This window comes from Aythya fuligula, chromosome 3 (assembly GCF_009819795.1).
Source record: "Aythya fuligula isolate bAytFul2 chromosome 3, bAytFul2.pri, whole genome shotgun sequence".
NCBI classification, from domain to species: Eukaryota; Metazoa; Chordata; class Aves; order Anseriformes; family Anatidae; genus Aythya; species Aythya fuligula.
This window is the reverse complement of record NC_045561.1, coordinates 17,978,825-17,996,254: the sequence shown is the minus strand read 5'-3', so window position 1 is coordinate 17,996,254 and position 17,430 is coordinate 17,978,825. Positions and strand designations below refer to the sequence as shown.

At 40.7% G+C, this 17,430-nt stretch overlaps 1 protein-coding gene across 2 annotated transcripts in view; it reads right to left on the bottom strand.

The window, feature by feature from the left end:
• The window catches only part of RPS6KC1 (ribosomal protein S6 kinase C1), an 87,759-nt gene that overhangs the window by 50,597 nt on the left and 19,732 nt on the right, over positions 1 to 17,430 (bottom strand). For both annotated transcript variants that reach the window (XM_032185849.1, XM_032185850.1), the window contains 2 exons: positions 13,099 to 13,158; positions 11,904 to 12,266 (listed from right to left, as the gene is read on the bottom strand). In XM_032185849.1, the coding sequence (XP_032041740.1) occupies positions 11,904 to 12,266; positions 13,099 to 13,158 (423 nt within the window). The remainder of the gene's footprint in view (positions 1 to 11,903; positions 12,267 to 13,098; positions 13,159 to 17,430) is intronic.

The following is a 17,430-nucleotide window of genomic DNA, read 5'->3' as shown; positions in this document are numbered from 1 at the left end:
TCTAAATAACTCGTGTTGCAGTTTCTTGAAAGATGACTAACACTCTTGCTTTCATCTTTACATTTAATCTTATGGCACCATAAAGCTTTCTTGCAATCACTGGTAATCGCCCACATTCTCTAAGACACACAAAGTGGTTGTTGCTCAGGGAAAAATCATCTGCACAGCAACATTAAACTCTTCAGCCAGCATTTTCTTCAAGCAAACTGGTAGAAAACTGCTAGGCTAATGTCTAAGGCTATCATAAAAGTCAGGCTTACTGCTTAATTGTTAGTTATGTGTATTTAGTTTGGATGTTTATTGCCTTTTTTCAATGCTTCAGTAATTTTACAGTAATTAACGCAAACAAGATAGGATGTCCCCTTAGAGCTGTCTTTGTTCTCCCTACTTTCACAAGACATTAATTTCAGTTTTCCTTCTAGTTTTCCTTCCTGAATAATTTGTTAAAAAATTTACAAACTGTTCGGTCATTAAAATCTTCAGCCATAAAAGAGGGTGCGGATTCACAACACAACAATCACTCAAGTTCTTGTACCTCGGTCAGGAGTAAGATCATTATCAGTTCCACCTCTGCATACTGCAACAAGGTGGATGTTTCAGTGAGAGTAGGTGAACTGGATTTACAGAATTCAGATTTTTTGTTTTAATATTAGTTTAACCAATAAATGTTAAGAAAATAAAAAGTTAGATTCCAGTACAGTTCCCCATTTAAACAGCTAATACCTCACAAAAAAAGTGTAAAGAAATACAGAATATAAATCTAAAATATATATAATGAATGTTACTTTAGAAGTCTTAAACACCAGGTGATTAACAATAATAAAAATCTCGTTAAATTAAAAATAATCTTCAGCATGTATGCCAAATTTCAAGTCATAGAACTCTTCGTTTAAAATTAAATCATTGCTAGAACAAATCCTTATACTTGATGTTACACCTGATACAGACTATGCTTATTTTTTTCATAAATGCAATATTGTATTTTATTGTGAGATGCAATTTTTAAAGTTACACAGAATGTGTATTCTTAAAAGGACGAGTAAATGTATTTCAAGGGAAGACCTTTTGATTTCAACATTGCGTGAGCAGACTGAGCTCCTATTTTCATTCTGCGGTTATCCCACAATAACCTAAAGAGGTATCTCTCTTTAATTACAATTTATAACTTGAAAGGCATTTTTCTTTAAATGGCAGCAAACAGGAAATGTTTAAACTGTGTCAAAGCCTTTGATGAATCTTTACAACTGCTCATAAAAGATCATCCTGCTTAAAATAATATTGATTTTTCATTTATTTTCCTAGATACTAGAAGATTTATGTTTCATCTGATCAGGATCAAAGCTTTTACCCCCTCCTGATCACTGGGATTAAATCAGCAATGTCATTTTACATGTTTAAAAACTACGCTGCTAAAGCACGATATGAAAGTGCAGCAACGCTGATCATAGAGACCTTAGAATAAAAACCCCTCAAGATTCCTCATCGCTCCCCCTCTCTCTCCCTCTGCATTTGCTACGGAGCAGCTGTGCCTCACACAGATTCACATGAATGAAAATATTAAGGCGAGAAACCACCCACTTAGTTTATTTTCCATATGACTTTCCTGTAATTATTTTGTAAACTGTTCACACAACAATATATAAAAACATCTGCAAAAACAGGTAATTAATGTGTCAAGCCAAACTAATGCATTTTTTATGGTGTCCATGCTTCGTCAACTGTAATTATAACTCTTTTTAAGCAAATGATGATGTGTTTGTTGCAATGTGCAAGTGGTTATTTTAGATGCTCTGTTTACTATTACTGCAAACAGAATATAAAAACTCTACAGCTACTTTGTCGCACATATAAGTCTTCATCTACACAAGCACAAGCAGCCTGCTCCCTCATTTTCCAAAGGCTTTGCCTATTTCAAAGAAATAAAAATATCTTAAAATGAAAATTGGCTTTGGAAAGGCTGACCAGGCCACCCGCTGACCAAACTAACAGTAGCCAGGACATTAGGACAGCAGCCAATGATTTAAAATTTGTTCTTTAATTTTTATTTCTAAGGACAGCTCAGCTACAATATATTTACAAAAACAGACGCTCCTAACAACATTCAAATGATCTTGAGGGTTTGATAGAGGAAAACCACAGATATCAGAATAATTGTGCCACTGAGTTCAGCTGCGACTTGCAGGCTTATTTTCCCCGTAGCCGTTGATTTGAATGCAAAATACAGAGAAGCACCATTTCCACAGAATATGGACAGAGCAGCTGCAGCTGGGAAACCAGCAACATTGCAGACGGTGTTCTTGCCCATACCTCATGGCTCCTCAGAAGAATATATACCTTTGAAAGACTGGTTAATGTTGAAGTGTTGGTTAAGCGTTCAGCTGAGCTCACTCTTTACTTGGGTATCAGATCTTCTGTGATTCTGGCATAAAGGTAAGTGACTTATGTTTAGGTGTTAATAGCAAAAAGCTGTGGAAATGGGGTTATAACCCATAAACTCAAAGTTTAAAAAAAAAAAAAAAACTGAGAGATAAGGACCACAGAGAAACCTGTCCTTTTCCCCCAAATAATCTCAGGTACTTCTATTGCAGATGCATAGAAGTGCTCTCAAGCTTGTTCTGGTCATTAGCTAGTCTTCTCCACAGATCCAGGATGGAATTAAGTCCTGGGGAAGATGCTTATCTTACCGGATGGTAGCAAACAGAACAGCCCTACACATCATTTGCCATTAACGTATACAATATCACACATTCAGTAAGTCACAGTATATAATACCCACTCAGGAGTTCTAGATATTCCTGCCTTCGTGTCTGACCTCCTCCATATCATCCCCCACCAAGCATTACAGATTTTCTCAGAAAGAGCTGATCCAGCAGGAAAACCCCAGCGCATTCCCAATCTAACTAGCTGCTAGACCAGGAGCTGCCCATTTCCACAGAAGAGGTAGGACTAAAAAGTTCGCATTACCTGTCCCAATCTTCTGTTACCTCCATATTCCAAATCTTGCTGCTTTTTTCTCAGACTTACTAAAAATATACGCGGGCTGCCTTTGTTTAAGAAGGTATCAGAAGCGATTTGCTCCAGGAAGGAATGTCCTCTTGCAGAACAGGCTACAAGGAACTTGTGGGAGACTGCCTGTTGTGCTAACCCCAAACTCCACGTACTTAACAATTTAAACAGTAAAACTTTCTCTAAATAGTGAAATCTTCAATGAAACATTTATAATTGCCAAATCTAATAGCTATAATACCATTTTTTATTTTTAAAAGTTTCTTTATCTTCTTCACAGTCTTCCTGCACATATCACCCAGCTGGATCGCTGGATTTTTCAAAGAATTGCTCTCTATAAAAATGCAAGGGAGTAAGCCTTAAAAGATTTATTTCTTCTCACAATGAAAAGAGGTTTAGCAGCACCTTCCTTATTAGTGGGTAGCCCAGCTGTTATTTTTGCCTAATTGGTTCAAGAGGACCTCTGTTCTTCTTAGGGCAAACACTTCTTACATCATGTGAAGCAGACTCCTTTGTCCATATTAGCCAAACAAAAGCTCAGGCACACTGTAAGTGACAATGCGACTCATAATCCAGCACAGATTTGTGACCACTTTGGACACAGTTTAAAACCCCGAAATTTATTTCAGGAACAGGAAGAGCTGCTGACTTGGGAACAAGTCTCCAAACTTTCAGAGGAGACAAGGTAACCTTTAATTTTCAAGTAGTTACTTAAGAGAAACGTGGCCGGTGCTGGGGTAGAGGGTCACTTCAGCATCAAAAAAGATGCTCGAGATTTTAGCTGCAGGTGGCAATTTGGAATGATGAAATAAGCCCACTGGCTCATAATTTCTAATATGCTATATATGATGTTCATGGTGAGTTACTTTGGGGTGGTGGCCAAATTCTGCTGCTGAAAAAAAAAAAAGACTGTAAAAATTAAAAATAATAATAAGACCAAGACTAAACCCATTATGGTAAAATAGACTGAAGCGATTTTATCTTCATTTTCCCAAACATTTTGGTAGAGATGGTTAGGATGCATCTTACTTATCAGAGCTATTCTTTCTTGCTTTCTGAAAATTCTGGACAGTACTGTACGCTGGCAATCAAGAAGAAAAGCAACTTGAAAATAAAACCTCACAATGCTAAAGCACATCTGCTTGACAATGTGTGAACACCAAGAATCTTTCTTCCAATTTTCTGGCATGCTCATAACTATTATGTCTGTATTTTGTATGACTCCTTTAATGCACATTGCTCAAGACACAGAGATCTTCACTCCCCGTGAAGTTACCATTTCCATTCCCTGTAGCAAACCTAAGGTTACAGACCAGTGATGGAAACGTCTAGGTAAATACACTTCTGGAAAGAAAATGTTGGCATATGTGCAAACATTAAGATTACATAGAATAATGGTGCAGATGAAATCTGCTTGAGTGATCAGTAACCAAGAGTCGGTAACGCTCATCATAAAAGAGTAACTTTGCAGAAATGCTAATCAACAAACATCTGTTTATCCAGAAAATCTCCCGTTAAACACACAAGATTGTAGCTTTTCACATGCATGTGTGACTAACTGGAAAAAAAATAAAATGCATTCCCCATCCACCTGCTAAAACTTTCAGACTTCAAATGTAACGCATTTCACCAAAGTAAGACTTCACAATGCGAGGAATACCCTTCAAGACTTTTCTGTAAAAGTGCATGAGAATAAGGAAAAAAAAAAAAAAAAAAAAACACAAAACTGTGACTGGTGCAAGACAGAAGGGCAAGGAACGGCATCCTAGCACGGAGGGGGAAACAAAATGGTGACAGCAGCAGCCGGTCCTCCCACACAAGGAGCACCGAAATAGGAGAGCACTCTGACGGTCAGAGCAGCGAAAGGAAGCACACAGGCCAGCACCGCAGAGGAGAGGAAAAGATTTTCAAACTTCTCTATGCTCTTCCTTCCTAAATAAAAGACCTGGCCCAACTTTGCATTAGCAATCACAAACACTCTCTGCCTCAGAGCAGAGGAAGCCTGGGCATGCAGACACCTACCCCTTCAAGTCATAAGTTAGCACAGTTTGAGGAATAAAGTATTGCAGAAAGAAGGGGAAGAAGCCAGGTGAATGCACAACTATAAGATTCATCAATCCTGGCAGTCTAATAGTACTTTAATATGGATTAAAAGTAATTTGTGTGTGCTTTTATATAGTACTATGGGAAATAGTACCTATCCTTGAGAGATCACTGACAGCCTGAATCTCTAAAACATAAGAGCCAGCAGTGAGCCCTGTAGAGATCAAACTTATACCAGTCCTTCTGCACAGCTCTGAAGCTAGATGGGCTATTTTAAGATACTGGAAGGGAAAAGAGGACAGGAGGAAAAGAAGATATGAAGAAACAGAAGCTGAATATACAAGAACTCTTTGGGAAAAAAAAAAAATAGAGCCTGATTATCATGCAGCATCATGCCCTCAGATGTACCTAACTGATTATTCAATTCCAGTTAGTAAATTGCCTTAATTCACCTCCATGGCCAGAGACTTTTAATTCTGCAGTCAGAGACTTCAGCTTTCCCACCTGGACAGAAGCAGTACTGTAACCTAGATCAGTCTGTTTTGTCTACACTGTGTGCTGGAGGAAGCGTGGCAACCCTACCAGGTCTTCTGATGGGAGGTAAAAAACCCCACACAGCATGAGTCAAAAAAAGATTAATGCACATAGCTGCAGCTAAGTGCTGGCTAACAACAGCCGAGATAAAAGGCTGTGTGGGCAGGGAGAGATGTCTGTCAAAGAGGCTGGGCACAAGCAGCAACCTGGCAAGGAGCTGCTATGAGGACAGACTCAGAAATCTTGGAAAGGTCAGCTCAGCATCAAGCCAACGCTGCTAGCTGTCCCCCCAAAAGAGGGAAGAAAGAACAGATTTTTACATTCCACCTTTTCACGGATTTATTCGCTCTTTAACAATGCAGTGCTAAGCAATTGCATTTGAGGTCGTCTCTTTATCATGTCCTACACATTGGCTTACAGTTCGTGCCATGATTCCCCTGCACACGTCCTGTAAGGCTCTGAGGCCTGCAGAAGTCACAAAACCCCAGACCTTTTTCAGCTTTTTGTGCTGAGAAGTCCTGCAGTTTGAATGGACCTTTGCCTCGAGCATTCCTTTACACAGCTGAACCTGGCTGTAATAGTACATTACTGGACTTCACCATACTTTACCAGCAGATGCCATATTTTACTGCTTAGCCACGATGAGGTGTCTAACCCCGGTATTTCTGCATGTGGAATGATTTCACTCAGGATGATTTATCCAACATCCACTCCACAGTTACAGATCCTATAGCACTGATCTGCTCTGAAGCTCTGTACGGTCTGCAACAGGCTTGGAAGCCAGCACGTGGCAGTTGTGAATACCTCATGGCCCATATTTGCAAGGATTTCAGCATCACTGTAAGCATAGTGTCATTCGATTTTTATTTTTTTAAAAAGCAAACCACAATATTTTCAATATTCCTTCTTAATCTAGCTGCTTGTCAGGTGACACGTCCTACTACAAACAACTGACCTTCCAAAACAGAAGCTGGGATGTCAAGCACACACGTCACGGGTATGAATCCAAATGGTCCTGTAGCACCCTCACAGCCCAATAGCAGGAAACAGAGATGGTTTCCAGCTCCTCTGGAAGGAACTGCAGGGGGAAGTCTTTGTCTTGACTGGTTCAACGAAAGTGTGAAGTTACAACAAGGAATAAGGTGACAGTGATGATAGACCATACGAGCACAGAGGTCTATGATCAGCTGGGGGAGAATTCCAGTTGTGTAATGCTGACAAGAACCCAAGGTGCAGGGCCCGGCACAACTCTAAGCATTTCCCTGAAGACTTCAGCTCACACCCCAATTTATCCTGATGTGTCATTACCTCCAGGCCTCTTTGTCTTGTAGAAACAGACTGTTCTTGATCTCTCCAACAGGGTCTTGAACCCTCAAGCACCAAGATCCTGATTTTAATTTGCCTGATGCCCAACCAACACACCCTGATGCCTCTTAGAAACCAGGTCTATTGTTTCCCCAGAGACACTGCTCGGACCTGGCACAGCCACCACATAGCTCAAAAACTGCATGGAGATCGTTACTCTCAAAGGCCTTGACAGGGGAAAGGAATATCACACAGCGACGGTGTTCTCACAGAATTTGGCTCCCCAAGTACCATTCAACAAACGAGCAGAGGTGCTTGCAGCCTGGAAGCCAGAAGCACGCTCGTGGAGCAGCCATGGCTCTTCTTCCCCTTTTCATAAAGCAGTGTCTCTTTGGCATTCTCTCAAGCATGCTCCTGTTTGCATCCCTGGCTCCATCACAGGCTCAAATGATAGCCCATCATAATCCCAGTAATTAGACACAAGTTGGTTTGTTTTCAGTATATCCAGAAATATCATCTAGTTGTCCAAAGTATTCCCAGTATTTCATTGTATATGTATTTCTGGGTTAAAAGTCAAAGTCATTGTATCAAGGTTTCAGTAATTTGTGTAATTTTTGTTTCAGCTCTGTTTACTGGATAAACATTAAAACAGCACAGAGCAGTGTGAAATGAACATCCACAGCCTGCTTTCAAAGACACCACCAGCTTATCTAGAAGCTAGAGACACCCAACACAAAACACACTCGTGGCTGCAAAGCTGATTTTAGGCACCACATACGTCGTGCAACAAGGTCCACATTGCCTACCTGAACCAGCCCCTAAAATAAATAATTATACACTGTGCCCAGCCACAACTGCTACACATGTGAATACAAACACCCCAAATCTATGGGAGTAAAGGGATCATCTGCCTTCAGGTGTTACTACCTAACACAGAGCCTTGCATGTAACAGACTGGGAATTAACATTCGTTTTCTGATCCACATGGAACAGATTCTGTACTTTTCTATACAAATGGGACAGACCACATTGTCAGAGTGCTCCTGTGCACAGTCTGAAGTGTTCGTGCTTCATCATGAGCTTGAAGTGGCTGAAATGAAGCAGCAACATGCAGTAGCATTAAATATGTTTTTATCACATGGCTCAGACTGCCAAGTTCCTTAATGGATACAACTTGAGAGTGGTTGGAGAAAGAAGAGCAGTTTACACAAGCAGGAGTCCCTCCTTTACTACAAAAACCCCTTTCCATAATTTCAGCCTCCTAATCAATTTTTTCTTAACATAAACTGTTCTACATTAAAGTCAGAGAAAGCACTAACTTTGCATAAAACACAGCTGACTTCCAGCCTAGAAGGAGGTGGCTTGCTATCGATTAGTGCATTTTTTCCATCACCAGGCCCGAAGCAATGCATTGACCTCAAAGTGCTCTGACATGCTAACCAAACAAAGGAACAGCTAGAGTTGTGAACTAAAGTTTCTACCAATTACTATATTTATCTTCTAGGACAGTTAAAAAGAATGAAGAATCTTTTTAGAATTAAAGAGTTCCTGAAGGTTTCAGCTTCTGGAGAATCGCTTAATCAACTTACATAGCCTTCACAGACCTGCTTTTCAAAAGCACCAAAATCCTGCACACTGCGACAGCCAGAAAACACAGAAGGGGCATCAGAATTTACAGGAAAAAGGAAACGATGGCAGCCATTCCCCCTCACTGGACGTGAGGGAGCTGTGGCAGAAATGAAACGGGCAGGTACAAGAGGCACAGGTAGTTCTGTGGCAGGCTGAGGGCTCTGCTGCCATTCCAAGAACTTGCTTTCCTTCTTTAAACACGATTAGCATTGAATGCATATACAGAGTACAACCAGGCCCAAGGCATTTGTAGAGCAGATGTCCAGAGTCCAAGTCACACAGCAGACTCTCAGAGCACATTCCCCAAGTGACGTGCATCCAGCCTCTTGGCAGGACTGTAAACAGGACATTAAAAGGTTTAGTACTAAACCTCCACAAGAGACTAGCAGAAGACAATATAAACGCTACTTGCACAGCATAACAGCATCGTACTGCTGTGAGTACACATGCACAGCTGCAAACGAAGTCAAGATGAACATTTCTTTGGTGTAAGCCTGGGCAACACCTTGCCTCGTCCAGCATTTAGCGCACCAACTCAGAGCTGAAGTCGTCAGGTTCATACCACTCAGGTGTGCCCCAGCTTCCCTTATGGAAGCCAGCTACTCCAAACTAAACAACACAAGTCTATGAACTTGCAGCAATAAATTACTCATACATGGTTTTGATAAGGCAGCCTTTAAGAAGTAAGTAGGTCTTCTTGTACCAAGCCCAAAGGAGCGGCTGGCAACAGAGAGATCCTTATCTTTCAGATATGCCCGGCCAGCCTATGGAGGCATTACACTTCCAAGGTAATTCTCAGAGAAGTTTCAGGCAGAGGATGGACAAAGTGTTATTTTATTCCTCCCTGGTACATCAGTTACATTTCCAAGTTCTAATTTTTTACGTGTCAATTTCTATTTTCTTGGTGCCACCACGTGGCAAAAATATGTATTGCCATTTTACATGCAAAAGCCACTTTCAGCCCATTCTAAAGAATGGCTACTCTGGCAATGGCTCTACCATGAAAGGTAAAGAGCGGTGTCTAAGCATATATGAATGTTGTGTTTCACTTTCAGGAGTCACAAAGGCTAATTTATTTAAAGAAGGCTGAAAATATTCAATGGCAGAAAACCATTGGCATTTGGAAACAACTGCACCATCCTTATCTTTGAAACAAGCATGTTATGTTATTATTCGTGTGAAATACGTAACCAGAAGTGTTTAAGTAGCTGAAATGACAAGGGTATGGTGCTTTTTTATTGCAACATCCAGTGAACATATTAATGTTAAACATACCACCCTCAAATTAAGAAGTGTGATACAGATAAATACTCCTGGGGTTTTTGGCTGGTTGTTTTTTGTTGTGTTTGTTTTTTAAACTGTCTTCCTATGTGCTTAGAAGGCACGTGTTTTTAGGAACACCGTTTGAATCAGTCCTGTCATTATAAAGACATGAGGGTTTCCCTGTCAGTTTGCAGGAGCTCCAAAGAGAACAGCACACGGGATGAGCTGGATCTACTCAAACCTGGGGTGAGCACTCAGCAGAGGATGACCACTCGTTTCCTTTCCACTTCAACAGCCGTGCAGGGTAACACAGAGAAAGGAGAAAGATGAGAATACCACTAGGAACCAGCCTGGGCACATTTCTGTTCCCAAGGGATAAGATGCACGCTGAAATGCAATTCACTCCCGTTACTCTCTCCCCTGTGCTGTACTGATGCAATGCTGTATTTTATCGAGTTACTACACTCAGCTGAGCAAGTTACCTACAATGCATGCAGGTATAGACTTTTACAACTTAAACGTCAACATTGCTCTAAGGATTATCATGGATTCAAAGCCAACGCATCTAACCACTGCCACAACTCAAGTGCGTGGGCACAGTTACTACAGCCCAGCCTACGTGCAATAGCCTGACTCGTACTTGCGCCCTAACAGTTTGCAACAGTTTAATGAAGCCTTCTGAAGCTGCAGTTCAAACCAAAGGTTTGAAACTGCATCGTGGCAGCCGTGCATCACAGCTGGACGGCAGAAGTGGTTATGACAAAACAGAATATTCTTCAGAAGACCACAACTGAATGGCACACGGGTCTGTAGAAAAAGGGCGTTAGTAACGAAAGAGTAGCTAAGGCTCTCCAGCGAAGGACTGCTGGCACGTTCAACATCAAAAATGGAAAACATTTTGATAACACAGACAAGGCAAAATAGAATGCTATTGAAAAGCCACAACAAGCAGCAAAGCAGCAGCTCGACTGACATCACTGGGACATAAGACAGAGGCGGATTTACTTTTGCCAAAAAGGAAAAAGACACTTTAAGCAAAGGCTATGCACTAATCCTGGCCCACACCTCAGTAACCTATCGAGTATTTTTCATTAAAGCAGCTCAGTAGGTAATTTCCATTCCTAGAACCGTTCACAGGATCTGGACCACTGCTGTGCATCATACTGAGATGCAGCAAAGGCTTCTACTTGCATGTGTTTTGGTACATTAGCATCTACGTTCAGCTCTGAAGCAGCAGAATGTTTATGTGCTGTATGCTGTTAAACAAAGCCACCATTCTAATCTCACTCATTTCATCTGGGTGGGACAGAAGCACAATACACAGACCCTGAATTCACTCCAGGAAAGAACAATTCTTCTCCTGTGCTTAATAGTTTTAAGCTGTTGATGGACAAAATGCAAATATATGAGGTTATCACTCTAGATTCTCAAAAACTATAGATGGGAAGGGAAAAAAAATGTTTTCTGACTGACAAGGTACAAGAAGTAGCCATAGAAATCTACTAGGTGTTGCAATTGGTCAGTTAACAACAGGTTTTGCAGTCATATTGACACACCAGAGTGTCTTGAAAAAACTCCTGCTCTCCTCCAGCAGGGTAGGCATGCAAGTTTTTATGCATCTTTTACCTAGAAAAAGGAGAACAGTTAAGTGGAAGAAGCAGGAGACTGTAAGCCAAGAATAGTTCTAATCCTGTTGTGATTGGAAAGTTAACCTGAGTCAGCCTCTCCCCATGCGTAAAATGGGGATAATTAATCCTCACTTAACCATGTAAATTAAATAATGTTTCAACAGTGCTGCAAGTGCCACGTATTAATTAATGCCTAGGTAATAAAAAGGAAAGAGGCAAAAGTGGAGCACTTTGTTACTTACCTGCAAGTCGGAGGTTGTGCTGTAATTTTGGAAGAGGAGATATGCGGCACATGGAAGATGAGACCCTAAATTAGCATCTAGTCTTAAAGAGAAAGACTTCTCTCTTGGATGCACAGCAGCATGAAAGCCACGCACACATGGGTCTGCATTTCATATCACCTCTTTGCAACACAGTAAGCAGATGTCACCAAGGAAATTCCATAATCAAGTTGCCTTACTTTTGGTTAGGGGCATTTAATGGGAAGATCCATACCTTGTACACCTTCCAGAAGCAGATCAACACCCTTCCTATAAAAGCTGAAGGCAGATTCATAATCTTCCTCCTCCTCTTTCTTCAAGGCCAGCTTTATCAACTCGCCTGCTTTCTCCAAGTAATCTTGTTTGCCAGACTTGGGTTTTAAGCTTCCAGGAAACAGACTATGGCTTTCCTTCTCTCCTTCGGGTTTGGTCCACTCCTGCTCAGATGCCACCGTGCTTTGTACTGGGGGCTCAGAAGTAAGGCAAGAGCCAACAGCTCTACTGGGAGAACTTTGGTTGGATGCCATTCCATCATCTAACTCAGCAAGAGAGTCTACATCAACTGTCAGAGAGATCAGGTCACTGTCACTGGAGAAGCCTGAAAGCATGGTCAGAAAGACATTCATTACTTTGCATTTCTTATATGACACAGGAACCTCCAAAATTCTTTATCTCATCCAAAGATATTAGCTGTCTTTTCACTTAGCCAGATTTCTAAGACTTTGAGCACAGAAATTCTCCATATGTACAGCTGTGTTAAAAATGGTTTTTAAATACCCAAAGAAGCATGTTTTTTTAAAGTTATCCACAAACTCTGCAGAGCAACTCTTCTTCATTTTAATACTGGGAATGAAGAGACAAACATCTAACACCCAACTTAAACCTTCAAAGCCTGCTCACTGCTGGGCTCCAGGAAATTACAAAACTAAACCTCCCTGTGTGAGTGCTATTAGAAAAGTCAATCAGCGGGAGCCAGATTACTGCTGCAAGATATCCCAACATACTCTTTTAAATCAGTAAGATGAAGCATCCCAAAATTATTCAATTAGAAGCTTGAATTCACACAGAGTTACTCTCAGTTTATGCATCATGCAGCACTCAAATTCATGGATACCACGTATACTATTTTTTCATTGCTAATGTGGTAAAACAAATTGGTTTACACCTCTTTCATTGAAATGTAAGCTAGCAGATTTTATTTTACATTTGCCATAAGCTAAGAGCAAATATACTGAAGGTCAGCTTGCAGGAAGTAATTTCAACCTACAGAAACTTAGCAGGGATATTTGCGAATAAATTGCACGTATATTTTACATGTACATCATCTCTCTGTATGAATCATCATCCACAGAGTGTTCATTCATAAATAACCACGACTTTTTAATAATTTAAATTCCACAAATGTAATGGAAACAACTTCCAGATCTCACCTCCACATTCCGATTGGCTTGTAAGCGTCACATCATCGAGCCCACTTAAATCCTTCCGAACTGAAAAGGACAAGAACGACAAAAATGTTTGATATCCTTTTGCTCAAGGGATTAGATGTCCACTTGCCATCAAAATGAAAGGATATGACCCTACTACAGGTAAAAGTACATAATGTAAAACTGCTCTTGGACTGGCTATCAGGGATATCTATTTGGTAACACTATTGAAACTGACAGCAGTATTAGACTTGCCATTCCTGGTTGCCTCTGAGGTTAAAAACAGAACACAGGTGTTTGCTTAGGATGGCTAATTCAAACCTCAGCACTCCAACTCACCTAATTTCAACAGCAGTAGCACTTTAATCCCTACCTCTCGCTGTTATGATGATTTACAGCTAACAAGACATAACAGAAGAGCCTTCAAAGCTGGGACCTACACCTACTCACCAAGACAAAAAAAAAAAGCCAGGTTTCAGTCTCAAAAAATGTCATTTCAGAATAGTACTCTGCATGAGACATATGGAGTGAGCCATGAATTTGGCAGTGCCACCTGGATATCAAGTAGCAGTTTGTTTTATCACCTTGGCACACGTACACACTGAAGCAATAAAACAGGCAACAAGGTCAAGGCATTTAGCTGTTTGTACACACAGTGAAAGTAAATTCTGAACTAAAACCTGGTGTCTTGTTTTCTTCTCTATTATCAATAGAGTCAGAAGTTTAAGCACATAGTGAGGTAAAGTATTCTGGCATCTTCAAGAAGAATGCGTAGCAGCAAGGCGCTGACTCAAAGGCAAACAGCTCAAACTTTTATTTTAATTTTGCAACTCTAGAGTTAGAGGAAGGAGTTACAATTTATAGAAGAGTACAATAACAGCACACATTTTGTCAAGCACTGTAGAAACCTTGTTTTTCTAAAGCTAAGCGTTCCTTTAGCTTGAGTGAGAGGAAAAAGGGCAGGAAGAAGAACATGTTACCAGTCTTTCACTTTGTCTGAAGATCAAGGCACAATGACACTCAGAGACTCAGTGAAGTCTCAAGACTACTTGAGAGTAGGGGAGAAAGTACACAGAAGATAATGTTCCTGATCTTTTCAGGGGAGGAACATAAAGCAAAGTGTCCATGTAGAGAAAACTGCCTATGTAGTCCCAGGAGTTGTAATAAAGAAGGCAACCTCACAACAGAATGGTCAGAGGAAGACAAGATTAATTCGAGTATGAATAACTAGGTGTTCACCTGCCCAATTTATGGAGAGCAATATCAAATTTGGATGCTGAGGACTCTGAATTTATGAAATAACATTTAGAGGATTTGAATGTTTTTCTCCAGTGAAGACAAATCACCAGCTAGGGAATACAGAGGTGCAAGCAGAGCTGCCTGATGGACAAAGGCTGCAGATGGAGCGAATGAACATGAAAGCTGGGCATTTGTGGGGAGGCTGTGCTGGCCACCCGGGCTATATGAATCAGAACACATCTACACAGCAGATTTCAGGCAGACCCAAGTTCCCCTCCCTACAGCCCAAACAAAATCACATTTGTTCTGCTCCTACAGCCAACTTGACCAGAAGCTGTATGAACACAGTGAGCATGGCACAGAGCCTGAGCTAATAAACTTTGCTTAGGGGCAGGGTTTAAAGCCCAGGTCTGGCACCACACAAGGCACAGTCACAGGGCTTCCAATCAGCCTGAGGAATAGGGAAAGTCTGAACCGTATCTGCTCATTTCTGAAAAGAAAACATGGTAAAACAAAAGGAAAAGAAAAAAGAAAACGAAGAGCTTCCCAGGGAATTTCTCTAAAGAACGTGGTAACTGGTACAGAAAAATTTTGGAGAAGAAGTTGACGTATGAACATTATCCTAAGTATACAGAAAGGAAGACAACTGTTTGTCAGGAAGATTAGATGAGTATCATGATGCTAAAATTCAGCATAAACTCCTGTACTTGTCTCTGCCTCATGCAATTTTGCAGGTATATTGGGAGTAAATGCAGTTTCCCAAAACTGGTGGAAAGCCTGGGTGATCTGGCCTCTTGAGGAGCGCACATTCCTGTAAAAGCAGTAACTACAAAACTGCTTTAGAACCAAGATATTTATTGCTTATTTTGGTACAAAAATATTTCCTCTACCATCAATTTGCTGCTTCTACCATTAATGTGCATGCCTTCTGCAGAGTGAACTTTGCCTGGAAAGAACAGGTAAAAGTGAGAAAACACAACAGACCCTTGTGAGCAAACACCAGCCTCTGCTAAGCAAACACCTGCCCCTCCTCAGTACAACAGCCTGGAGGAACAGTGCCCACATGGACGCCCTCATAGGCCCACAAAAACTAACAGAACTAGTCACAGTTAATGATAATCAGACTTGGAAAAATTAGATGCAGGCAGGATGCCTTGAGGAGGGCAGAGGACTGAGACGAGTATTGCCACTGCCATCTAGAGGCCTTAATGACAGCTGTTACTTTCTCTCTCTATCTCCCCTTGCCAAAAATTAGTTTAGAAAGCAAGGAAATATGGATTGCAAGGCATACGGGTTTTTAGAAAACTCCACAAAGTCACATTCTGCACCTGGAAGCCCTGCGCTCATAGCTGTTGTGAGTACCCCCTAAAGCACTCCAGCCAATTCAGAGGATGTCTGTCAAAGTATTTTTCTACTTTATAAAAATATTGAAAAGAAGAAAAAGTGTTCCCATTTAAAGGAAGCGTTTTTCTTCTGCTACAAATGAGGCTCTTCTGAATAAAGAATAGAAACATTCACATTAAACATTTTCAGAGCAGTTTTTCTTTTATAAGACAGAGGGTAAAATGGGTGCATTGTCAAAAACGGACTGATGTTTCACAGGAATAGTGTCATTTTAAAACTAGTTACCTGTACGTATGATAACAACCTCCTGTAATTAAACAGCTCTATACTTTTCCCTCACAGAACAAAGTATTGCAGGTGCATTAGTTCATTAACTAAGAGAATATGCTACAAAACAGAAGGCAAAACTCCCTGCACACATAGAGTATCACATAACTAAGTGCATAATTATTGGCATTGAGAGATTCCAGTGGCAAGTCACACAGCCTGGAGTCTTCTGGCAATAAAAAACCAAACCACTACTAGGAAAATCAAGCAGCTCTTGTTACTCAAGCAGAATTTTACCAAAGCAAGCTCTATGCCAGAAAGAAGATAGAACTGTAGTACTTAAGCCAGAAAACCCTCTCAAATAATCTTTAGAAGTGTTTGTATAATATTGCATATTTATACTTCAGTGTAAAACAGTTCCAAAGAAAAATCCATTAGGCTGCAAAAGAACTTCTTAGAATTCATAAGGACCCCAAAGATAATTCAGGCATACAGAAACATCTAAAAGTTTGCATGGTTCTTGCAGTTGATTATATGCAGAGACACTCAGGCTAGCTCAGACTCCAGAGGCAGGCAAGGAAGCCCTAACATGCTGTTTATTTGGGCTGACTGACCCTACCTTATGGCTACACTTTTTTTTAGCAAGAGTGAAGTTCCACTAAAATTACATCTGGCATCCAAGCCAGCATGTGTATCTCTACGATGTGCTAAGTAAATGCAATCTCAGAAAAAGAGACAAATGAAATTGGCTTATTAACACAGCCAGAAAACACTACCAATCTAAAGGAAGGATTTTAAGTTTTCAAATGAACATAGCCCACACTGGTTCTAATACACAATGTCTCAGACTTTCAAGAACAGGGAGTTCTTTACAGCAAGAGAAAAAAAAATGCTTGCAGCTTTTATAAGAGACTTAAACAACTTGCTTACCACCCCAAGCCCTACAGTAGGTTTTAGCATTCTCCATTAACATATGTCAATCCAGAAGATATACTTAATTTTTTAAAATACAGTACTACATCTCTTCTGGATTCTTATAAGCAGTGAAAGCCTAGCAACATCCAGAGCATGAATGGCTGAACGAGAACCCTCTCTAATGAATGCAGTAGTTAGCAAATCTTAGACCCAATTTTCATGTTCTGGGCAAATTCAAACTGTCATCTTTGCACTTATTGATCAATTTCATAATGACTTTAAAATTCCCTGCAAACTTTTACAGCCAGAGACTTGAGGCATGATTAGTCATGAACGCTACCAGACTGTTTATTCAACCTTTTGGAAGCAGGCAGGCGCACACACATTTAATCAAAAGGATTCCTAGAATCACAGAAAGGCTTGGGTTGGAAGGGACCTTAAAGATCACCTAGTTCCAAACTCCTGCCATGCGCAGGGATGCCTCCTACTAGATCAAGTTGCCTAAAGCCCCATCCAACCTGGCCTTGAACCCTTCCAGGGATGGGACATCCACAGCTTCTCTGGGCAACC